The sequence below is a fragment of the Durio zibethinus genome, chromosome 28 (genome assembly GCF_047325235.1).
Source record: "Durio zibethinus cultivar Kanyao isolate XHJ-2024 chromosome 28, ASM4732523v1, whole genome shotgun sequence".
Lineage (NCBI taxonomy): Eukaryota > Viridiplantae > Streptophyta > Magnoliopsida > Malvales > Malvaceae > Durio > Durio zibethinus.
In genome coordinates, this window is record NC_143189.1 from 9,696,939 (window position 1) to 9,722,365 (window position 25,427).

The following is a 25,427-nucleotide window of genomic DNA, read 5'->3' on the forward strand; positions in this document are numbered from 1 at the left end:
TTTAGCATACTCTGACAAAGTGTTGGAACTAATGAGAGCGAATTGACCTTAACTTGATGGAAGTGACAGCGGTCTTTGAGGAGGAACAAACTCAACTCCATCACTACCTCTAACCATTTCTATCAACTTGGCCATCTGTTGTTTCATCTCTCGAAGCTCAAGCCATAATTCCTCTTGATTTAACTCCAAAGCATTAATCCTTGCTTCCAATTGATCTCTCATTTTCATCACTCTGATTCTCACCAAGACAGACATTTTATTCCAGAACTTAGACAAAAAATTCTAGACTATTACCTTTATTAAATGAATATCACAAAAACAAAGACACACAAAGTATGTTTATGAATACATGAATATGAGAATGTCATGAAATGCATTTATACTTATGACAATGGATTTTTATATGTACAAAGACCCAAATAAAAATTTTCATCAACCATGAATGTGTATGCAAAAAATGCAATGTTATGTTGCAAGAATGGTGGGATATGAAATGCAATGTATATTTCATATGACCCTATTATTTATGAATCTATATGCATGAAATGTAATGACATATTTACGTGAATGATGAGATGTATTCCTATGACTAATGCAGCATACTTGTATGGAATGCATGAACTTGTCAAGTGCTCATGAAATGCAATACTTGTGTTATGTCATCCTAATGAATTGACACTACCTTTAAACATGCAATGAGATGGAATGTGCGCACTACTTATTAAGACGCGTATGGTAGGCATGTATCATTTATCAACAAGTGTATAACATGGGATGCATGCACTGTCCATTGATGTGGATGGGATGGAATGCTCATATTATCCTATCATGATGCGCATGGGATGGGATACATGTATTATTTCATCATGATGCATGAAATGTGAAAGATGAAGTAAAATACAAAATTTTTTGTTTTGAGAAGGAAAAACGAAATAAATAAGGCTTGAAAATTTGTCTTTATTTGGCCAATAAACAAAGAATTTAAGAAAAATCCTTAATCTTTGAAAATGTTCTTTTGCCTCTTTTTTCTTTTCTTTTTTTTTTCAATGATCGACCTAAAATAAATACCACATATTCAAATATAATGCACACAATCAAAGAATATATACAATAAAAAAATAAAAAAAATAAAATGACTTAAGAATTCAAAACAAACAAGTAAGAGAAATAGTATAACAACCATACAACAAAATAATATAATGTATAATGTCCTAATTTTTGGTAATTTTCTAAAAGATGGCATGGCTATATCCTAGGCAGGCTTCCTATGGCTCACGATATGCTAGGTTAGGATTTATATGCCTAAAGGTTCCCAGACTATTCCTCACATCATCATCTATTATAGACTAGTAAGGTTCTCCGATCCTCGACCATTATGGGTTATTAACGAAAATGGTTCAATCTAAGTGGAAGTGTTTTGCTAGCAAATGTGGAGGTTATCACCTCACGAGAGCGTCGTTACTTCACTTCCTCTTAAAAATGATGGAGCTCAGGTATAGAGCTCATGCATGCGAGTGAATATGTAAAGTGTGTGCAAAGTAATGTATTGATCAAAATAACATGAATAAATCATAACCAAAAACAAAATCAAAATGAAGTAATAACTAACACATAATTTATTTTATTTATTAACATGAATGTTTTTGAACAATAAAATAAAAGAAATTAAATTAAATATCAAATAAAATTAATTAAATCCAACCATTATCAATAACACATAATTAAAATTTTGGCCTGACTTTCAAACAAGTCCCCAGTGGAGTTGCCAAGCTATCGTAATGATTTTGGGACCACCGACGTAAAAGTGAGTTTTAAAATCGAAAGAAATAAAAAGGAGTCGCCACCAATCTTTGTTAAGGTGTGATTGGCCACCCAAAAATTTATCTTTTTAATAAAACGATAAAAATGGGTTTAAAGTTTATCAAAAAGATAAATTTCAGTCTATGAAAAAATAGGTTGGGTTCGGGAGTCGGTTACGTGTGGGGAAGGATTAGCACCCCACAATGCCCATAAATTGGTACCATTTAATTATGCGCTATTTTTGGTGTTGGATAAAAATGATTTTGACTCGAAATTTAACACTAATTCCCTTCATTTGGAAAAATAAAATTTTGCTCAAATTTTTATTTAGAAATATTGAGAAAATCTTTAAGTTAAAGAATTACTTAAAATTCTCCAACATCTAGGCAGAATTTAAAATAACTCTTTTCACTTAAGATTTAACACAATAATCCTTAAAATGAAATAACAATCTTTATAGAAAATAATTGTTAGTAACTCTTCAACATCTAGGCAGAGTACTAAGAATTATTTCTTTAGGAACGTTACTTTTATTTTATTTTGTAATATCATAATTTTTTTTAAAAGTGTATTATTTTTTTTATTATAAAATATTTTATCATTGAACAGTAAAATTAAAGAGAGAATAATGCAGTCAATTATTGATGATAACATGCTAACGTATGTCATGCTAATGAATGTCATGTAAAATGAAATGCAATTTAAGAGTTTGATTCTTAAGTATAATGAGATCACCCAAACTCTCCAATATCTAGGTAGAGCTTAGGTGCGACTATTTATATTTAAGATCTCAATTTTATTATACTTTTTATTTATTAATCTTATTATTAATGTGAATTAAGAAATCGTGTGGAAAGACTTAACGAAGTAAAATTTCCTAAATACCCCATCATCAAGGTGGCATTCGGGAACAAATTACTTTAAATGGAATTTTCACATGTGTCCTTAGGATTTTTAGGAGGTTTTTAGTAAGGGCTTGAGTAGAGATTTTGAAGGTTTGTTTTAAGGTTTAGAGGGTTTTAAGGCTTGAATTTTAGGGTATGGAAGGTTTAGGGTTTTGATTTTTGAATTTGAAGATTTTAGGGTTTCGGTTTTAAAAGTTTAAAGGTTTTGGATTTCGGATTTTGAGGGATTTTGGATTTAAGAGTTTAAGATTTGAGATTTCGGATTTTGGGGGGGTTTCGAATTTTAGGGGTTTCGGATTTTAGGGGGTTTGGATTTAAGGGATTTTGGATTTTTAGTAGTTTGGATTTTAGGGGATTTTAGATTTTAAGGGTTTTAGAAAACTAGGATTTTGAAAATTATGAATTAATGTTTAAGGTTTCGTTTTTTAAAAAATAAGAACATCTCTAAAAATCCTCAACATCTAGGCAGATTTTCGAAGCATATTCGATTTTAATGATTTTTGAAAATTAATTTAAACATTTTTTATATATTTATTTTTTTATGAAAATTTATTAATAATAATTCACCAACATCTAGGCAAAATTATTTTTTTTTAAAAATATTTTTTATTCCCTCCAACATCTAGGCAGAAAAAAAAATAATAATAATAATTTTTTAAGCATTTTTAATATATATTTTTTATTATTATCTTGTTTTATTTTATTATTATTAAAAAAATTAAACATTTATTCTAATAAATTTAGAAATTTATCATGCAAGAATAAATAAAACAAACTCAAAATAACAAAAATAATAATATAAAAAAAATTAGAAAATTCAAAAAAAAAAATATTTTACCTAAACCAGGTCGGTCAACAGTCCGATCAACGCTGGTCTGGATCAGTTTGATCGGTTCTGCGGTTTAGTCAGCGGTTTGGTAGTCCAGTGGTTCAGATCGATTCACTGGCGGTTTGTCTGGACTGGTTCAGGGTTGGCTGAAGTGGGTTGACGGGTTGATTTACGGGGATCTCGAGTCGAATCTGGGTCCACGCGCAGATCCTCCTTGGTTAAAATGGCGTCGTTTTGGGTTTTTACCTAACCGACATCGTTTTGAGTTTTGCTTTCCTATATATAGCTAAAGATTTTTTTTATTTATTATTTTCTGTTTCAGAAAAAAAAAAAAGAGAGAAAGCTCTGGGGGGAGGTCTGGCCGTCTCGTCGTCCAGTCGTCGGAGCACTGCACCGGTCATCGCCTGGTCCACCGTCGCCAGTGGTCGAAACTTCAAAAGTGATTAGGAAAGTGCTTTCGATACGATCTTTCTAGATCCGATCTCCTCTTCACCGAAAACGATCCCGATGATGTAGATCAGGGTTCAAAGTTTTCTGTTCTTCTTTTTTTCTTTTCTTTTTTTTTGTTTTGTTTTGTTGAAATAAGACTGACGTGATTTTTTTTTTTTTGTTTTTGCAGGTAGCTTTGGCACTGGGTTCCTCTATGTGGGGAGGACTGTGTGTGCCTTTTTGTTTCTATTTTTCTGTTCGTATTTTTTTTGTTGGTATGAGTTCTGTTTTAGGTTGTTAAATGGAGAGTTTGGCTTGGTGTTTGAGCTCGAAACGAGAGGGTGCTGAAGGTAGTATGTCTGGAGGTTTTTCAGAGGGGTTCCGAGAGGGCTTTCAGAAAGGAAGGGGTCGAGAGAGATGAAGGGGAGAGGGTTTGAGGGTTTTTGAATGGGTTCAAAAGGGAATCTAGGTGGCTATATGGTGGCTGGTCGGGGGTGGTTGTAGGTGGCTGTAGGGTGGTTGGTCGGGGGTGGCAGCAGCGTCAGTCACCCTACTTTTTGTTTTTTTATTTTTATTTTTTTATATAATTAATAATTATTTTATTTTATTTTAAATTATTATTATTATTATTATTAAAATTATTAATATTATAGTGAAATGAAAATAGTAGACCCGGACAAAATCAGTGTCTACACTGTTGATATATAGTTGCCTAAACAAGAAGAAATAATTTAGACTATAAATATTCTCAGTTATACCCAGTTCAGTTAAATTTTATAGGTAGTTTACACTGAATGGCATGGATAAAAAATTGAAAACAATTTTATTTTCATTTAAAATGATAATATATTATCTGACTCCTATAATTACTTAAAAGATATAGCTTCTCAAGCGAGCAGTCTTGTCTGGCAAATTTGGATTTGACATTATATATAAAACCTAGCAACAGTTATGAAGTTGAATCAAAAATTCCCATTCTACTTATTTTTTTATGGTACAAGCAGAGGAACATAGAAATGATACTCAGAGAACCTCACACCTCTTTTTCTTTCATCTCTTTCTAAGAGGGGACAAAGAAGTGAATTCATTTCCCTATATCTTAATCTGAAATATGACAGAACATTTGGATACCTGAATGAAATCTCCAGTATGGTAGAGAACCATAGCAAGAAGACTGTAAGCACTTGCAGTAGTTCGATGGTAGGAACCGCATACAGCTATCATCTTTTCCAATGCCTTCAAAAGCAAGTAACATATAATATGAGACCAATGGAAGTCCTATTTAGTAACATTGCATCCCTTCACTATGTAGAAAAAAAGAGAAGAAAAGAAAAGGAGGAACGAGAGGAAAGCAGGGAACATTTTTTTGTTATTTCCTTTGTTGCTTATTGTAAATATAGTTAAAATGCATGCTTACACTTACACACTAAGAATATATGGCCTGTGCTATGTGCGTGCTTAAATAACTGAAAAGTTTTGAATAAGTTATCATGCTTACACTTACATACTAAGAATATATGGCCCGCACTATGTGCGTGCTTAAATAACTGAAAAGTTTTGAATAGGTTATTTTATTTAATAAACATTGATTGTAGATTGACTTATTCTATAAAAGGGAGAAAAGTTAAGAAGTAAGCATCCTTTCCAAGAAAAAAAAAGAGAGAAAAATAGAAAAAGTGAAGGGGATCAGTTGTCGAGTTAGATATGACACTAACTCATTTTAAACATTTAAATAAAACTAGCCATAAGTACACCCATTATCCGGATGAAATAAATAAACAAATGTTAAAAAAATTAAAAATTAAAAAATAACCATTTTTAAATCTAAAAAGGAGAAGTAATACAATCTTTTAGAGCAAAGAAATAGGAGAAGTTGGTTAAAAAATATGTTTATAACTCTATTTTTAAAAAAGCTAAATTACTAATTGTAAAAATTTAATTCTCTTACATTAGTGCAGATATGATTTTCCTACATTAGTGCAGCTTGATTTCCTAATTTATTTTGAAAATATTTTTTATTTACTCTTTTGATTTAATCAACTATTCTAATTGTTAAGTTTTTAGGGATTTGTTTCTATTTTAGAATAGAATAATTCTCCTTCCTTTTATTATTTTTTACTTTACATTCCATGTAAGTTGTTTCCTAATAAGGAACTTCATTGTTTCTACTTATTTAGATGTACTTCTTCATTATAGATAGAATAAGAAGAAATAAGGACAATTATTCTTTAAGTTCTTTACATGGTATCAGAGCCAGGATTTCTCTCCATTCCCTTTTTTAAATCTGTTACATGATAGACTTTTTCTATTTCTTCTTACACGTGATTGGGGCCTATTAAAATGGCTTTATCCCACATCAATAAATATTCAATTTTCTGTAGTCTTATATTTAGTTTGGACCTTTCACTTACCACCAATCGGTTTTAAGTTGGAAGCTTAACATGCTATCAAAGCAAGAATATAACCTATCACTATATATTGCTTAACACTATGTGAAGTTCTTTGAGAATCTTTCATACTACAGCAATAATGATATTCAATGGGACAATACTGCTCATGAATATTAATTCTTAGTTGTTGACTTGCCAATTTCCCAACCAACCCCTTCAAAACCAGATTCTCAACCTACTCAACCTATCAACCATGTAGATTTTGAAACCTAACTTGTTTGAAGAACACTTGACTTTTCAAACCCTAAGATTATGAAAGAAAAAAATAAAAGAACTGATAGTCTTCTTAAGCAAGCAAAAACCATAAGAAAAAATGGACAACTGTCATAGCCCAGCACTAAAAAACCACAAGAAGAAATAAACAACTATACACAGCCCAATAATAAAAATTAACCAGATCCAAGTCTTCAAAAACCTAAAACAAACACAGTTAATGTCCCTATTGATTCTGAAATTGAAACTTGTGAGCTAACTGGTGACCTTGACATTCTTGTTGCATTAAGAAAATGTGTGAGATCATGCACCTAGTACCTTATATGCAAGTATATCTCATATGACGGGTTAAATCCAAACTTTCAAGCTTTTACTACTAATCTTGACAATATGCAAATTCCAAAAAATATTTAGAAAGCCTTCAATAAACCATATTGGAAGGCAACAGTTCTTGAAGAAATCAAGGCACTAAAGAAAAATAGGACATGGTAAATTTCAAATTTACCTAAAAGAAAAACCTAGTCGGATGTAAGTGGATCTTCACAATAAGGCACAATGTAAATGGAAGTATAAACAAGTTCAAAGCTAGACTTGTTGAAAGGGTTTCACTCAATCCTATGGGATAGATTATGATGAGACATTTGGTCTAGTAGCCAAATTCAATTCAATTAGAGTTCTATTGTCACTAGCAGCCAACTTAGATTGGCCTTTCTACCAACTTGATATCAATAATGCATTCTTAAATGGTGACTTGGAGGAGGATGTCTACATAGAAATTTCTCCTAGTTTCAAAAGGCAAGACAACATGGGCAAAGTGTGCAAACTTCAAAAATCTTTGTATGGACTTAAATAGTCTCCTCATGCTTAGTTTGAACAGTTAACCAAGGCAATGAAGAAGTACGGATTCTTTGAATGTCAATTTGACCATACTATGTTTGTTAAGTTCACTAATGAAGGAAAAAGAGTTATTATTTCTGTGGATGATATCATAATCACCAAAGACCACAATGAAATAATAGATGATTTGAAGAAACTCCTCGCAAAGGAGTTTGAAATAAAGGACTTGGGGTTCGTTAAATATTTTTTTAAGATGGAACTAGCTCAGCCTAAGAATAGAATATTAGTGTCTCAGCATAATTATGTACTCGATCTACTTAAAAAAATGATTGGATGCAAACCTGCGATACATTCATAGACTCAACTAATAAAATTAGAAGTGAAAATGAAAGTTCTCTCATGGACAAAAGTGATACTAAAGACTAGTTGGGAAGCTTATTTACCTCTACCACACACGACTTAATATCGGGTTTGCAATAGCGATGGTGAGTAGATACATGAATAATCCAATCAAGAAACATCTCAAGGCTATTGATCACATCCTACAGTAATTAAAAAAGAGTCTTGGTAAAGGTCTATATTTTAAGAACTCAATAGATAGGGCAATCGAAATGTACACAAATGCTAACTAGGTTGGATCATTAATAGATAGAAGGTCTACTATTGGATATTGCACTTATGTTTGGGGCAATTTGGTCACTTGGAGAAGTAAAAAGCAAGCTATGTTAAGGTTGAGTTTAAAGCAATGTCTTATGAAATTTATGAAGGAATTTGGCTGATGAGGTTACTTGGAGATTAAAAGTTCAGATAGTGACATCTATGACATTGTTTTATAACAACAAGGTTGTTAAGAATTAATATTCTTAAGTAGTATTCTCTCCCTGAATGTAACCTTATTAGCATATATTGTTTCTTTCATAATTTGGTTTTTATGTACTTTTCCCAATTGAGTTAGTGTCACTTGACTCATGATATCAACTCACTCAAGGCTTTTATAATTAGTAAAGATATTGGATTGACATGACACCAACTCAAGCAATATGTTATATATATATATATATAGAGAGAGAGAGAGATGGGGGGGAAGGATTAACTTACATAGTGTAAAACATTTTTAGTTTTACACATTTTTCTAACCCTTGATTTTAATAAACCCAAAGAATGAGAAGACAAGTTAAAAAAAAAAAGTTTAGTCTAATTTTTTGGATCTATTGAAATCAATGGTTAAAAAATGTGTAAAACTAAAAAAGTTTTACATTCACTATAAGAAAATGGAAGATTAGTGCCAATTTTGTAGTAGTGTTTCACTTATAAATGCCGCTAGCTTCCATGTTTTTAAAAAACTTAAGGCATTTATTATCAAAACGTCACTAAATATTCAAATAGCGGCGTTGTTACTTATAAACGCCATTAAAGACAAAAATTATTGGTGTTTATCGACTAAAATGTCTTGAATAATTCTTTTTAAAAAATTGGAATGATTATTGAAGGCTTTTTTTGGTATAAAATGCATTGAATAATCCCCTCATAAAAAATGGATAGGGGATTATTGAAGGCATTTTTGGTAGACAACACTTTGAATAATCATCTCATAAAAAATAGAAGTGATTATTAAAGGCATTTTTTGCAAAAAAAATGCCTTCAATAATCCCCTCTAATTTTTTATGAGGGATTATTAAAGGCGTTTCAGGCAAAAAATGCCTTGAATAATTTGTTCATAAAAAATAGAAGCAATTATTGAGGTGTTTTCTACAAAAAATACATTCAATAATTCTCCTAAAAAATTGTAAAAGATTATTGAAGGTATTTTTGGTAAAAAAAATACCTTTAATAATCCCCTCTAAAAAAATTTAAGAGGATTATTGAATGTATTTTTTGCTTGAAACACCTTTAATAATCTTTTTTGTAAATATTGATATTTTTTTTAAGTGAATGCCGCTATCGTGAAAAAATGGCGCGGCTAAAATTTGTTCCCAAAATTTAAATCCCTTCATTTCTTCTCTGTAGTTTCCTTTCCTTCCCTAGCTTTTTTCTTGGAAGAGAATGGTGAAAAAAAAATTCAAATAAGGAAGATTGACAACGTAGCAATGAGGCAGGTGACTTTTTTAAAGAGGAAATCAGGACCTTTCAAGAAAGCTCCTGAGCTTTCCACTCTTTGTGATGCTGAGATAGCTCTTCTAGTCTTTTCAGCCACTAGAAAGCTCTTTGAGTACTCCAACACAAGGTTGCTCTCACTTATCTCATATCTATATGTGAATGCTTTGCCTTGATTCTTGCTCTATCTCTGCTGGTTTAATATAGAAATCTTTGCCTGCTGTTCGATTTAATGTGTTGAATGTGCTTGGGTGAGTGTGAAAGGAAGTGTGAAACATAATTGTTTTGAAAGAAAATATTTCGAATCAAGAGAACTATATAAAAGTATAAATTCATGATAACTGAATGTACTTGAATCTTGTATTCTATTACAAAAAGAACTTCTTTTAATAATTTGTCAGAAGCTAAGTGGTTTTGGGGTGGGAGGCCATGGTTTCACATGAATATCTGTATGATATTTGTTGATGCTTGTTCGTACTTTCTTAAACTTTGTTTAAGCCATATTTTATGACTAATTAGCTGTCTTATAAGAAGTTTATGCTTTCCATATCTTTCTTGGTGCAACTTAGAGCACAAACTGATATTTTACCTTTCATTTTTCTTGTCAGAACCTGATCTGTTGTCATTTTCATTTTCTCTCTAACCAAACAGCTTTAATTTCAGTTTTTTTAATTGAATATTGTTACAATTTTAGGTTTTCTATACTCTTTTTGAATGTTCTTTAAGGGTTTCATAATGAAATTTACAAATTCTCATGATTTCCTTTTCAAATTCTATAAAATTCACGTTGAACTCAAATCTGGTTTCAAAACTGCACACCTGACCTATTTTCAGTCTTTTGATCAAAACTCAGTGAATTCTAGCTTGATTTACATCAAATATTTTTTCCTAGATTCCTAGTTTATAAGGCTATAATCCAGTAAAAACTCAGCCTCAAATTCCATCTGTACAAGTACAGTTAATTCTTTAAATTTAAGGCTAAATCCAGAAGGTAGAAATGATCCATGCATGAGAACGTGATGAATGATGATCCTCTCTCCTTCTAGGTGTTCGATTTGATTCTCTCATACTTTACATTCTTAGTTTTACATGTTTACTCGTTATTTTTTAATTGATTGCATTTATTTTCATTAATTCATTTGGTGTTTGAATAGATTTAGTTGTTAATGCTCTATTTTTCTATGTTTTGAGTATCACTTGAGTTGCTAGTTCATTAAGCTGGTTTTTCTTTATTTTGCTACCATTTCTTGTTGAATTTTGTAGCAAACTTGATTGATGAATTGTTTCTTAGCTCATTTCAAGTTCATTTTCATTATAAGCTTCTAGACCTAATTTTTTCTTTCATAAACTCAATGAGTTTCGGTTGAATTTCACTTTATATTTTAGTTGTTTCTAGTTAATTCTTGTATTTTCTTGCAATTTTTGTTCTTCAAACCAGTTTTCCTTTTGGTTCCTTAATTGATCTTTTCAATTCCATTTTATGATCACTTGTTTTAGGATTAATTAGATGTAGATCAATTAATTCACATTTGGTTGTAAGTTAGTTGTTAGTTGCAGTTTTGTGTTATTTCATTACATTGTGTGATTTTTCTTCAACTTTTGCTTTTCAAATTGATTTCTCATGATGTTTTTTATAGATCTTTGAAATTCCAGCTTGTTTTGAAGAAAATTTAAAAGAACAAAAATGAAAATTCAGATTTAATATATTGGTTTTGAGATGTATTCTATTTCAATTATATGTGTGTGTTTAGTGTTGAAGTTGGATTTGTTTTGAACCAATTGCTTTAAAGTTTGGGCTACTGCACTTGCAATGTTGATAACTTATCTGTAGAAGAATTTCCTTTATTTAATGTATCATAAAGTTGATATGTGTTGAGATACTCTTACTTGTTTATTTGAATGAAGATCTAAATGTGGCCAAAGGGTTATTTTATCCCAAAAGTCAAGGAATTTGGGCTTTTTCCATAAATTGGTATGATTGAAAAAGATAAAAAAAGGATGTTTTGGCTTCAAGCTTTTAATGTTGAAACAAGAAATTAAGTTAATTGTTTTAGTATGACCCATTATAAAAAATTTAGTTTTAGGGTTCAATCTAATTATTTTGTCACACTTATAAATCACAGTCTTCTTGCTATTAACTATTGAGTTTGAGAGTTATATGCAACATGCCCTTTGTGTTTATATCTCTTTCAATAAGAAACTTTTTTGTTGATGTCATCTCCTTGAATCTTATTCTTCTTCTACTTTTATATCATAAAATAGCATGGTTAGTAATATTTTACATGTATATGCCAATTGGATATCCACTCAAATGTGTTTATGGTGGAATAGTAAGTTTTCTTTTCTAGCTTTTTTATAGGTATTTGTTAAACTGATCTCCTTAATTCCTTCCTAGTTTAAGAATAAAAGAACTATCCTTATTTCAAATATACCAAGTTTTACTACTGTTTTTATGATGCTCTATGCTCTGCCTATACATTAATCTGAGATAACTAGCTAACAGGTTGGTAGTCATTTAAATTGGCATTTTGCATTTTGGGTGGAAACCATTTTGATGCTTCCATTTGTTATTCTATATTTTATTATGAAGCCTTTGCAGTTGAAAGGTGCATACTGTAGACCTATCAACTTGGATTGGTCTTCTATACTTTTTCCAATTACTTTCTAATGATTCCATGATACAGTTTTTGCTACTTCTAAGTCTAAAAAAGCATTGATCTCTATAGAGACAGTTGTACTATCAGTTCAAGGTGTAGCATAGTTGATTTATCCATTACACAATTTGCATTTCCTTCTTAAAACTCTGTTACGTGGTCATTTTATTTTGAAGGATTGGTTTATTTCCCTCTTAAAGCATTTGAATCCATTTATTTCTATGAATTTATTTACGAGCTGAAAATATGATTTGAAATGGTTTATCTTATAAACTTTATGGAATCAAATAATCTTTATCTTTTTCCAATGCAATCAAACATGAACTTGATTGAAGATCTATCTCTCAGCCTTTTGTATGTTCTCCTTCCCTCAAATTATATAGCATTGCATTTCAAGTCATCAATTTCATAATGAAATATGCAAAATGGAAGAACTATGATTATGAAAGGCATTTTCATGAAATACACTTAGAGAGGGAGTGTGCATCCTTTCGCCTTGTGCATTTATCTTGATCATTGGCCAAAAAATATATCTTAGTTTATTGCTTTGGTTAAATCTATTTCTTTGTTATTTTTGCACGTATGTAACAATGAGATCTTGTATATCTTCCCTAATTTTATCTTGTATTACAAATTTTATGGTACTTTTTATAGCTTACCTAGTGACATTTTTCAATCAGGATGGAACATGAAGTTATGGAAAAAATAAATGAGATGTACTATGATGCATTTCTAATAGCACATTTTGAGGTTCTTGGAGAAATGTTCTCTTTAGTAATGGAAACCAAGAGGCAGAATGGGTGTTGTAGGATTCACTCAAAGTAAGTGTGACTCCTTCCATGGAGTCCGTTGATAGGCAAGAGGAAAACAAATGCAAAGTGAAATGTTATTGTATGTATTAAACTTTGTGTTACATGCATATTGAAAAAAATTATATATTTAGATATTTAAATATTTATAATATTCAATTTATGAATTTAAATTCATTTTTATTTCTTTTAACAATTTTTATTTAATTATAATAAATATTAAAAGAAAATTTTTAAAAAAATAAAATTTTTGATTTAATGACATTTGTATTTAAAAATATTACTAAATGCTGAATTTAGTGACATTTGTATCAAAAAATACCATTAAATTTAGTGGTATTTTTACTACAAATGCCGCTATTTTCAACATTTAACGGCATTTTTAAACACGAACGTCGCTAAATTAGTGACTTTTTTTGCTACAAATGTCACCAAATTAACGACATTTTTATAATAAAAATGCCACTAAATTAACGGCATCTCAAAGATACAAACGCTGCTAAAATAGTTGTATTTTCTAGAAAACAATGTTATTTTTCGTGACACGTGTATAGCCGACACTCTGACTGGTATTTTTTGCAAATGCCACAAATCTTTTAGCGGCGTTTATAAATGCCGCTAAACGTTAAAATAAATGCCACTAAAATCTAAACCCCTATAGTGATTATGTAAGTTGATCCCTTATCTTATATAAGGGAATAAGTTACACCAAAAAAAGTTTTATATCTTTTTCTAACCATTGATTTCAATAGATCCAAGGGATAATTGAGATAAGTCAAAAAAAGAAAAAATGATTTAGTCTCACCCCTTAGATCTATTGAAATCAATGATTTTTAGTTTTACACTGATGTAACTTGATACCTCTCCATATATATATATATATATATATATATATATATATATATTGAAAAGATTGCACGAAATGGTTACTCCACCTCAGCAAAAATACCTTCATATAACTTTTGGCACGTATTCTTAGTTTTTAACAAGTCAACTAATATTTAATTAGAAATCACCTATGGAGCATTAAATCGTAAACTGTTCTTTATTGAGGGTTCCATTAATGAAGTGTTAAAAATAATCTCGCCTCAAAAGTTTAGTGCAAAACATAATTGGCTTGTTAAAAGGCAACATTATATGTTAGAGTTTAAATGGAAGTAATATTTGATGTGAAGCAACCATTTCTTACAAACTTCTCCATTTGTATAGATGCAATGAAAGAAATACTTGATTGATTACTACTCTATCTATGCTTAAATACTTCTTTTTTTTCGTTTTGAGAGAAAGAAAGAAAGATGGTTCTTTCAAACTCTCCACTATTCTAAGAAAACTTTTGGCAGGCCCAAGGGAGAAAAGAGATTTTCCTTTCTATTTCTCTTGCTTTCCTCAACTTTTAACCAAACGAGAAAACATAAAAGAATACAAGATACCAATTGTATCACTTTCTCTTCCCTAAAAGAATACAAGATACCAATTGTATCACTTTCTCTTCCCTTTTCCTTTACCAAACATAGGACATAAATAAATGTGAATTCTACAAGGAAAATACCTTTGTCCCATAATTGATCGCATCCTCTAGTTTTCCTTTATCAAGAGCAATCTTGGATGACTCTAACAATGTTCGGCCATCATCAGAAGAGCATTCTACATGCTGTAAATCATTACAGGCAGAGTGTGGTTATGTTGAATCCATAACAAGCTGGCTCATTTAGATAATAACAATTTTAAAACCAAAAAAATGGAAAAGAGAGAGACAGAGAGAAATCCACCTTACAAACAGGATGCATGCTAATAATATCACAACTTCTGAAGGGTTCTGGGCATTCCATGTCATAATTCCTAGGAACCAACTCTAACCCAATCTGGGGAAAAATATCAGCAAAATTCAGCATATGATGCACTAAGGAGCTGAAAGCAGTCAACAAGAAATAATACCTTATGGCAAAGTCCTCGAAGAATATATAGCTTTCTTAAATGCTGGAATTCATCTCTCAGTTTCCAACCAAATTTTGCAGCAAGAAACTTTCTTAACTACCTCACTTTTAGAAAATAACCATCATTTGCATTTTGGGCATTATTTTCCACTCCACTATTTCCAAGTAAGAAATTTAGGGATGAAGCTATAGCTGCAGGTAAGTCCTCAAATTTGTCAACAGATGCAAAAACTGCTTTGAGTACATGCTTGAAAGCTCGAGTAATCGTCTCATGAATGCAAACTGAGGAAGCTTTGTAGAAAGTTCAACCTGACTTATACAGTGATATCAGAGTCAACAAAATAAGTAATTGTATTTTTTAAGTGTGTGCTTTTCATAATTTTTCAAAGACAAAACAAAATTTCTTAGGAAACCAAAGTATTACTTGAAGACAATGCCAATAAGCATTGATTCGAGAAGAAGAATAATCACTTGCACAAAAGGATCCAAGAGAACCAATATTATACAGTTTCCTTACCACTTGACCCAAAGAGCGCATCTGTAGTCCCCTCTAAATGCATAAAGTCAGTCAGCGTATGACCATCAACAGGAGAAAGTTCAAGTGACCCAACGTCTGTTACCTAATAAAGTATGAGAGTTAGCTCGTGAGCTGTGCATAAAATCCAGAAAACAAGTTTTGAAAGATAATAGCTAGGGCTATTGAATAGTACCAGCTTTGGTAAAGCAATGTCATCATAATACTTGTATGCCATCTTAGTAAGCTCATCCGCTGACTATAGGACAAAGCAAACATAAAAGAGATCAAAATATAAAAAGGGAACTTTAATACCACGAGAACAATAGTAGTTACAAAGAAAACAATAAATATACGTATGGCTTGAAGCATACATTACAAGGATTTAAGTTTTTAGTGACTTTTTTTCAACGTTTAAACGCCACTAAAAGATTTACGACGTTTGCAAAAAGAGCCTATCAGAGTATCGGCTATACATACGTCAGGAAAAATAGCGACGTTTTTTATAAAATGACGCTATAGCAGTTCATCATATAATTTAGTATGTGGCAGGCAAGGATTCAGCAGCTACAGATTTCTTCCAGCTTGTCCAAAGAAAACTTTGCAACCTTACACAAGTGCATCAAAGGAGGTAGGGAATTCTTGACCCATCTTGTAGTTGGTAACAATATTGTGTTATAAACGTGCATTCTTCATGGAAAATATCTGTAGGTAATTCGATATGCAGTAGAAGTTGATGCTGACTGCAATCGCCAAAGAAGAGAGCAAAGTAGGTGTAGCTGATGAGACTGAAAGGGCAGTGTGATGTGTTCTTGTAAGTAGTATTATTGGTCCTATCCCAAGCACTGGGTCAATCTGAACTTATGGCTGTCTTCTGCCCTATCAATAGCACCTGCATCTGATTATTGCTTCTACTTGGAAGAAATGGACTTCTTCTCCCGCTTTTACTTAAGGTTTTAAGCACTAAAATTCTTGTGCTTAGCTTAGTTGCAGCTCCTCTTGATCACTTCTCGCGTTTTATTTGCTCAGAAATTAGCAATTTGAAAATGTTTAGCTTTCTCAAATTTATTTACTTTTTTATTAAAATTTTAAACTATCATTTTTGTATTTTTTTAATAAAATTTTGATATTGTGCATGAAATTATCAAATTTAATTTTTTTAATCAACCAAATAAAAAAAATTTAGTTCCTAAATCATGAAAAAAAAAATTAGGTTTTTATAATAATTCTAATGATAATTTTTATTTTTATTTATCTATGACAGTTTTATTGAAAGTTTAAAAGTTTCATTTTCACTTTCCTTTTTATTTTAATCTAATTAAAGCATGGAAAATTATATTAGAAAAGATTAGGTTTATCAAATTTTTACACGTTAAAAAAAAATTTTTTTTTTTGAGAATCAACGATCACTAAGTTATTATAAAATTATAAATCTCTTGATATTGTAAAAACATTTTTTGCTCAAATGGGTTTATTTTTCTAAATTAATTAGTTAGTAGATGAATTTAATTTTTATATTAAAATAAAAAACACATTTTTTTAATCTTTAGGAAAAAATATCCGTTGATGGCAAAAAAAAAGGGGGGGAGGGGAGGGAACAAAGGCCCAAACCCTGAAATAAAGCCCCCAAACCAAACTAACCTCTCATGCTTACGGAGTTATCCTCACCCCCATTCAAACCATGACCGGCGATACCACGTTTTATCCCAGCGATCACCAGGCTTTGTCTCCTCCCAACCTCCAAATAACGCTACGTTCCCTCTTCCATTCTCCCCTCTAATTACTCCTTCGTTTCCAATTCCCATATTCCCCTCCCCACTAGCATTTTTAATTCTAAGGTTTTAGGTTATATTTAACGTATAAGATGACGAATAAAATAAAATAATAATTATTATATATCATATTTAAATTGTATTTAAAGAAAAAGATAAAATATAAGGATGATTAATCATTTTCTTAACATAGCATAGTTCAATAAATCAATCCTCCAAAAGCGAAGAAGATTAGTTTTAATCCATATGATTGAACTTATAAATGTATTTGGTACATAAGATTATGATAAAATAAGATAATAAGATATTATGAATATGATTAAATTAAATAATATCATTCTATCATGTATTTGATATATGTAAGTATTAAAATAAGATAACTTATTTATTAGTCAAAATTATCCTTTCTCAAAATTTATATAATTTAAATTATTGATGTTATTTTTAAGGATACAATAAAAAATGTAAGTTTAATCTCATGGATTAAAAATAATTCTCTCTATTTTTAGAAGATTGAATCATCCTATACCAAGAGTATAATTAATCCTCCTTATAATCCTATTAATTTTTTTAGATACAAATCAAATATATCATAGGATGATTGTCATCATATCTTATCCATTATCCTATGCACCAAATATTACCGACATGTCTTATTATATCATTAAAAATTATATCAATAATTTAAATTATATAAATTTTGACTAATAAATAATTATACTATTCTAATCTTTACTTGCACACATCAAACACAAGATAGTATAATATTATTTAATCTAATACTAATCATAATATTATCTTATCTTATTTTATTATAATTTTATACACCAAACACTTTTAGCTCATTTATTTTTGTTCAGAAACTCAATTAATTTTTTAGTGTTCTTTTAATGCTATGAACGAATGAACTTCTTTTATTAGTAAGTTAAGCTATATTATGATTTTGAATGAAGAAATTATGTTGTTAATAATATCATTTCTTTTGGCAAGTAAAATTCAAGGAGCAATTTGGTTCCCTTCAACTTTTTGGGAAATTATTCACATTATTTTTAGTTTTAAGATTAAAGAAATGCTCAAATTAAAGCACTAATTTAAAATATTTGATATAGTTTTCAAAGTTTCGATGTTAATATACATATTTAATAACCATAGTTTATTTTAAAACCATGCTGAAAGCTTTTCAAGATAGTGAATTTGGGATGGAGGGCATGGTTTAACTTTACTAGATAATCTTTTGTTAATACGTCATTCAATGTTTGACTGTAAGATTGTTAAAAAATGCTCAGGCACAAAGAGTTGTATCCTTCATGATAGGAAGGGAGTGCCTGGTGTCTTTCCCGATGAGAAAGTATTTATAAAAAATTTGTTCCGCAATCATTTCTCAAGCACTGGGACCTTATGGACCTGTTTTATTTGTGAATGGTTAACGACAGATTTGGGGAATTACTATAAAATTTTGATGTTTTTAAGCTGTAATATAAATAACTACTACTCACTACTCTCGGTCTTGGAACATGTTTTTGGCTAAAAGCGCAACAGGATTAACTAGAAAAAAGATGATACTTTTGTAAATTCTTTTGAGGAGAAAATAGGAGAGAGGGTATCATAGCTTGCTTCAAGTCGTTGCATTAAATCCCGAAGGGGGATATTTAGGAAAGAATTGAAATTGCGGAGATCATGTATTTCCTTGGTTTACAAGTTACTGGTTCAGGTATCCTGTTTGTATGTTCTTTAAGTGGCAGTCATCCACTGATATTAATGGATGGGTTTTACATTTCAGATTGAAGAGGGTTCTGAAAACAGTGAGCAGCTCTTTGAAGATGATGGAAATGTGCATGAAATGGAAGGAAATGACCTTGAAATTGAAAGGAATGACCTTGAAATTGAAGGGAACGAGGTTGATATCAAGAGCAGTGGCCTTGAGATAGAAGGAAATGGCCTTGACCTTGAAAGCAATGGCCTTCAGAATGATTGTGACCAAATACTTGAGATTGAAGACAATCATGAAAGCAATGGGGATGATACAACTGCAATTGCTTTTGAAAGTGGCATATCTCAAGGAAAGGATCATCCGTCACCAGTTGTGAGAACGGAGTTTGAATCGTATGATGATGCTTATAATTATTATAACTATTATGCAACTATTATGCCAAGGAGCTAGGATTTGCAATCAGGGTGAAATCTTCATGGACAAAGCGTAACAGCAAAGAGAAACGCGGAGCTGTGCTCTGTTGTAATTGTGAGGGCTTCAAAACAATCAAAGAAGCAAAAAGTCGTAGGAAGGAAACAAGAACTGGCTGTCTTGAAAAGATAAGGTTGAGGTTAGTGGAATCTAATAGATGGAGGGTGGATGAAGTCAAACTGGAACACAATCACCTATTCAACCATGAAAGGGCGCAAAATTGTAAAGTCATACAAGAAGATGGAAGCTGTAGCCAAAAGGAAGGTGGAGCCAACTATGGATGTAGAAGCACGGACAATCAAGTTGTATCGTACACCTGTGGTTGATCCACTGGGTTATGGAAGCTCAAACTCGCTCGAAGGAGAAATTAGTAAGAATGTTGACCGTTCTAAATGCTTGAAGCTTAAAAAAGGAGATTCCCAAATTATTTACAATTATTTTAGCCGCATTCAGCTTACTAATCCAAATTTTGTTTACTTGATGGATCTCAATGACGAAGGGTATCTAAGGAATGAGTTTTGGATAGATTCTAGGTCTATGGCTGCATATGTCTACTTTGGTAATGTGGTCGCATTTGATACGACCTTGCTTGTCAAAAAAATATGAGATTCCTCTCGCTGTATTTGTTGGAGTAAATCATCATGAACATTGTATCTTGTTGAGCTGCGGTTTACTTGCTGATGACACATTTGAAACATACGTTTGGTTTTTTAGGGCATGGGTTACCTGTATGTTAGGTCGCCCTCTGCAAACCATAATCACAGACCAGTGCAGGGCAATGCAAGGTGCAATTTCTGTGGTGTTTCCCAAGGCGCACCATCGACTGCATTTGTCACATTTCATGCAAAGCATTCTTGAGAATTTGGGAGAGTTGCAGGAATCTGGTGTCTTTCAAATGATATTAAATAGGACAGTCTATGACTCTTAAAGGGTGGATGAATTTGAAATTGGTTGGGATGATATGATTCGGCGGTTTATAATTGCAGACAATGCATGGCTTCGTACTCTGTATGAGGAAAGAAAGCGATGGGTTCCGGTTTACCTTAAAAGATACACTTTTTGCTGGAATGTGCACTTTCCAGAATGGGAGTCCATGAGTTCATTTTTTGATGGCTATGTGCATAAGCAAACTTCTTTGAAAGAATTTTTAGACATCTATGAATTAGTTTTGTAAAAAAACCATAAAAAGGAAGCATTCGATGATCTTGAATCAAGAGGTTCAAGTCCCATGTTGAAAACAAGATGTTATTATGAATTACAGCTTTCAAAGTTGTATACAAACGAAATATTCAGGAGGTTCCGAGATGAGTTTGTGATGATGCCTTCTTGTTTCAGCATAAAACAAGTTCATGCTAACGGACCTGTTATAACATACCTGATTGCAGAACGTGAGGGTGGAGATCAGAGGGATATCAGGAACTTTGAAGTTATGTACGATAAAGCTGGATCGGAAATTCATTGCATATGCAGTTGCTTGAACTTCAACGGGTACCCTTGCAGGTATGGTTTGTGCATCCTTAACTTTAATGGTTTGGAAGAAATCCCCTTTCAGTATATCTTCTTGCGATGAACGAAAGATTTTAAGCGCTTATAAATACCAGATCTTCGATCCAATAACGTTGATATTACCAACCCAGATATCCCAAGACCATTACATGGTTGCATGGGAAGCGTTTAAAGTATCTCGTGGCAGACAAGCATGTATAGCTAACAATCCATAGTAACCTACACAATTCTTTGTGGCATCTCTAAATCTCTTACGTGCATGTTTCTACACAGAAGTTCTTCAGCATCCAATCTAGCTATGTCTCGCATAATCTTTCTCCGTACACATTTTGGGGGAATATAAACAAATATTGTTATGTTTACGATCTGTTCATTTAATTAACGAAATACAAAATGTTATTCATTGTCATTTTTTAAATTTAATAAATAAACAAAAATAAATATAAATTATATTTATAAATTATTTGTCAAATATTCCATTATTTAACATTTTCTAATCTAAACAATTAAAAAAAATCATTATATTTGTAATATATTCATTTAATTAAAGAATTTTTTAAATAAATATTTATTATTATTTATTAAGTTTAATAAATGAAAAAAAAAAAAAAACTAAGCCCATATAGTAACGGTCTATTTGTTTATATCAATTTCCATATTCGCGCACAGAAACAAAGTAAAATGCCGTAAAGCATTTATCTGGATTTGCTTTTGGTTCTGACAAATTTTGTTTTGGTTACAATTTAATTTAAAAATAAAAAAAAAGGCTCAGATTGAATGTATTTTAGGAAGTAAGTCATACTGAAATTTACAGTAAAAATATCAATGAACAATAATTAAAAAAAATAAATATGGCCTTTCTGCCATTAAAATAAACTGCTATCAAATGGGCCAATAAGCCTATAAAAATAATCTATTAGACGCAGTCCAAGTACTTTACCTTTTCGTGATACCCAAATCGCCCTTCTCCACATCCTAAGGCGGCCGACCGCTGATCCTCTCTTTCTTCATTTTTCAAATCCACCATTTCTGTTGGTTACTCCTTTCTTCTGTTCTGCTCCAATTTGAGGCTCAGATCAGCAACACAGGACCAGAACGGCGACACTCTTTCATACCCAGGTTAGCCTTTAAGTCTCTCCCGTTCTTTTCTCCTATCCCTCGTTTTATTTTTTTTTTCTCTTCTAATTGGATTGTCATGCTCAATTTTGACCTGTAGCTTTTGTTAAACAATAATAATATCCATAATTTACTTATTGAACCAAATATTGAGGTGGGTTCATTTTATTTTCTCCATTTTCCCTTTGTTCCCTTTTGCCTTGTATTTTGGATTATACGTGAACACCATGTTTGAAATATGAGCTTTTCTTTTCTTTTTTTTTAAAATGCATAATAGATGGAAGAAGAAGAAGCTCCTTCTTGTAATGATCGATTGCCTGAGGGAAAATGCGACGGCGAGAATCTAAAAGAAAGAGATAATGAACCAACTGAATTATTAGATGGTGAAAATGGTTTGCCCGAAGGAAAGAAAGAGTTTGTTGCTCCAGCTGTTGGAATGGAATTTGAATCTTATGATGATGCATATAATTATTATAATTGCTATGCTAAGGAAGTTGGATTTCGTGTTAGGGTTAAGAATTCATGGTTTAAGCGGAATAGTAGGGAGAAGTATGGTGCTGTACTTTGTTGTAGTAGCCAGGGTTTTAAAAGAATCAAAGATGTTAACCGTCTTCGAAAGGAAACTAGAACTGGTTGTCCTGTTATGATGCGGATGAGAGTCATGGACTCGAAAAGATGGCGGGTGCTTGAGGTTACACATGAACATAATCACTTATTAGGTGCCAAGATTTATAAATCTACTAAGAAAATGGGCTCTGGACCGAAAAGGAAGTTGCAATCAAGTTCTGATGCTGAAGTGCGAACAATCAAGTTGTATCGAGCTTTAGTGATAGATGCTGGGGGTGATGGGAATCCAAACAGCAATGCAAGGGAAGTTAGGAACTTTTCTGAACATCCAAATCAGCTCAATCTTAAAAAGGGTGATTCGCAAGCCATTTATAACTACCTTTGTCGTATGCAGTTGACCAACCCAAACTTCTTTTACTTGATGGATTTGAATGATGAAGGGCATTTGAGGAATGTATTATGGGTTGATTCGCGATGTAGGGCATCTTTTGGCTACTTTGGGGATGTCATTTATGTTGACAGCACATGCTTGGCAAATAGATATGAGACTCCCCTTGTGGCACTTGTTGGAATAAATCATCATGGCCAAACCGTGTTGCTGGGTTGTGGCCTGCTTGCTGGTGAGACAGCAGAGTCTTATACTTGGTTGTTCAAAGCATGGCTTGCATGTTTGTCAGGACAGTGTCCTCAAACCATTATTACAGACAGGTGCAATGCTTTGCAGAATGCAATTGCAGAGGTGTTTCCCAAATCGAATCATCGGTTCAGTTTGTCACACATAATGAAAAAAGTTCCGGAAAGATTGGGAGGATTGCGTAATTATGATGCAATTAGGAAGACATTTGTTAAGGTAGTTTTTGAAACACTGAAAGTAATTGAATTTGAAGCAGCATGGGGATTTATGGTCCAGCATTTTGGTGTCACTGACCATGAATGGCTTCGATCATTATATGAAGATCGAGCTCGGTGGGCTCCAGTTTATCTAAAGGACACATTTTTTGCTGGACTGTCTGCTTCAAGGCCTGGTGAGAATGTAAGTACCTTTTTTGATAAATATGTGCACAAACAAACTCCTTTGAAAGAATTTCTTGATAAGTATGAATTAGCATTACAAAAGAAGCACAAGGAAGAAACTCTTGCTGATATTGAATCAAGAAACTCCAGCCCGGCATTGAGAACAAGATGCTCTTTTGAGTTGCAACTCTCCAAGTTGTACACGAGAGAAATTTTCAAGAGATTCCAATTTGAGGTAGAGGAGATGTATTCTTGTTTTAGCACAACGCAATTACATGTTGATGGGCCTATCATAATATTCTTGGTCAAAGAGCGAGTGTTGGCTGAAGGAAATAGGAGGGAAATTAGGGATTATGAAGTACTTTATAACAGAACAGCCAGTGAAGTTAGATGCATTTGCAGTTGCTTTAATTTCTATGGGTATCTATGCCGGCATGCATTGTGTGTGCTTAACTTCAATGGTGTGGAGGAGGTCCCTTCCAAGTACATTCTCTCACGATGGAAAAAAGATTACAAGCGCTTATATATACCAGATCAATGTTCCGATAATGTTGATGCCGATGATCGCATGCAATGGTTTAATCAGTTATATAGAAGTGCCTTGCAAGTTGTGGAGGAGGGTGCAATTTCTTTAGACCATTACAAAGTTGCATTGCAAGCTTTTGAAGAGTCATTGAATAGAGTTCATGAGGTAGAAGAAAAGCCAGATTAACCTTCACTGTGAAGGTACATGATTTTTTGTAAATAAAATTGGTGCCTTCTGTCTTAATCCACTCATCCTTTGTCATTGAGGTTTGGTTAAATATCTCCTTTATGCAGAGCACTAGCCTAAATGGTTTAGCATGTATATAATTTATGATAAATTTGTATTATTAACCATATTCCAAAGGGTTTCCCACCCTCATTTGTTCCTTTATAGATATAACAGTACTAGTTTTTCTTGGAAAAGAAAGGGAACTCGATTACTAATCTTGTGTGAGAGTTTAATAAGATGTAATGCATGTTCCTTGCAAAGTTCTGGAAACATGGAGAGACCTTTTATTGTCATCATGAGATATTTCCATGCAGGTTTAAGGCTTTGAAGAATCTTTGAGTAGATTCATAATGAAAGAAGCCAGAATGTCATTTTTTGAACTTGCTGTGTGTCTATGCCAAACTGTATGTGAGAAATCACATGCACACACAGACATGAATGTTGAGAGAGTTAATATTCATATGAAGTTTCGATTAACAGTTTCTGCGAATATGAATGATGGACATTTATATTTATGAGTTCTATTAAGATGCAAGCTTCTGAAGACATGCAGAGAGGTTTATGTGATCGTTATGAGATGTAGCCATATGTGTTTAATAAGCCTTTGCAGAAATCTAGGAGTAGAATTCCTGATGGGAGAAACCCAGAATAATGTCCCTTTTTTTTTTTTTTTTTCTTTTGAGGGGGTTCTGATACAAAGCAATATTGGACTCATGGGGAAAAAAGTTAATGTGCACAAAAGATGCACAGCAATAATGTGACTACACATTTAAAAAGGTTTCTATGAAATCGTCACCATATGTCAATGTATTTTTTTCTCTTCGAATTATGCTACGCTTTTATGGTCATGAAAATTTTTAATTATTTACTCTACAGGCATTTTGGAACGTTAGGCATTCCATGAATTCGATTTTATGAGAGTTATTATGAAATTTTGATGTGGCTTAATCACACAAAATTAAAATTTTTTAAATATCATGTATATCAATAATTATCATTAAATCCTCGTAAATTAAATTTATGTAAGCAAATCAGACCTATCCATAAT

At 32.0% G+C, this 25,427-nt stretch overlaps 1 protein-coding gene and 2 pseudogenes across 1 annotated transcript; 2 read left to right on the plus strand and 1 right to left on the minus strand.

The window, feature by feature from the left end:
- Positions 1 to 48: 48 nt before the first annotated feature.
- LOC111290377 (protein REDUCED CHLOROPLAST COVERAGE 3-like) lies at positions 49 to 17,273 on the minus strand (annotated as a pseudogene).
- Positions 17,274 to 18,829: 1,556 nt separating this feature from the next.
- LOC111280614 (protein FAR1-RELATED SEQUENCE 8 pseudogene) lies at positions 18,830 to 21,100 on the plus strand (annotated as a pseudogene).
- A 724-nt stretch (positions 21,101 to 21,824) lies between these two features.
- LOC111280707 (protein FAR1-RELATED SEQUENCE 6-like) lies at positions 21,825 to 24,649 on the plus strand. Its single transcript, XM_022868120.2, has 2 exons — positions 21,825 to 22,047; positions 22,322 to 24,649. Exon 2 carries the CDS (start codon positions 22,322 to 22,324, stop codon positions 24,335 to 24,337), a length of 2,016 nt encoding a protein of 671 aa, XP_022723855.1. The 5' UTR covers positions 21,825 to 22,047; the 3' UTR covers positions 24,338 to 24,649.
- The last annotated feature ends 778 nt before the right edge of the window (positions 24,650 to 25,427 follow it).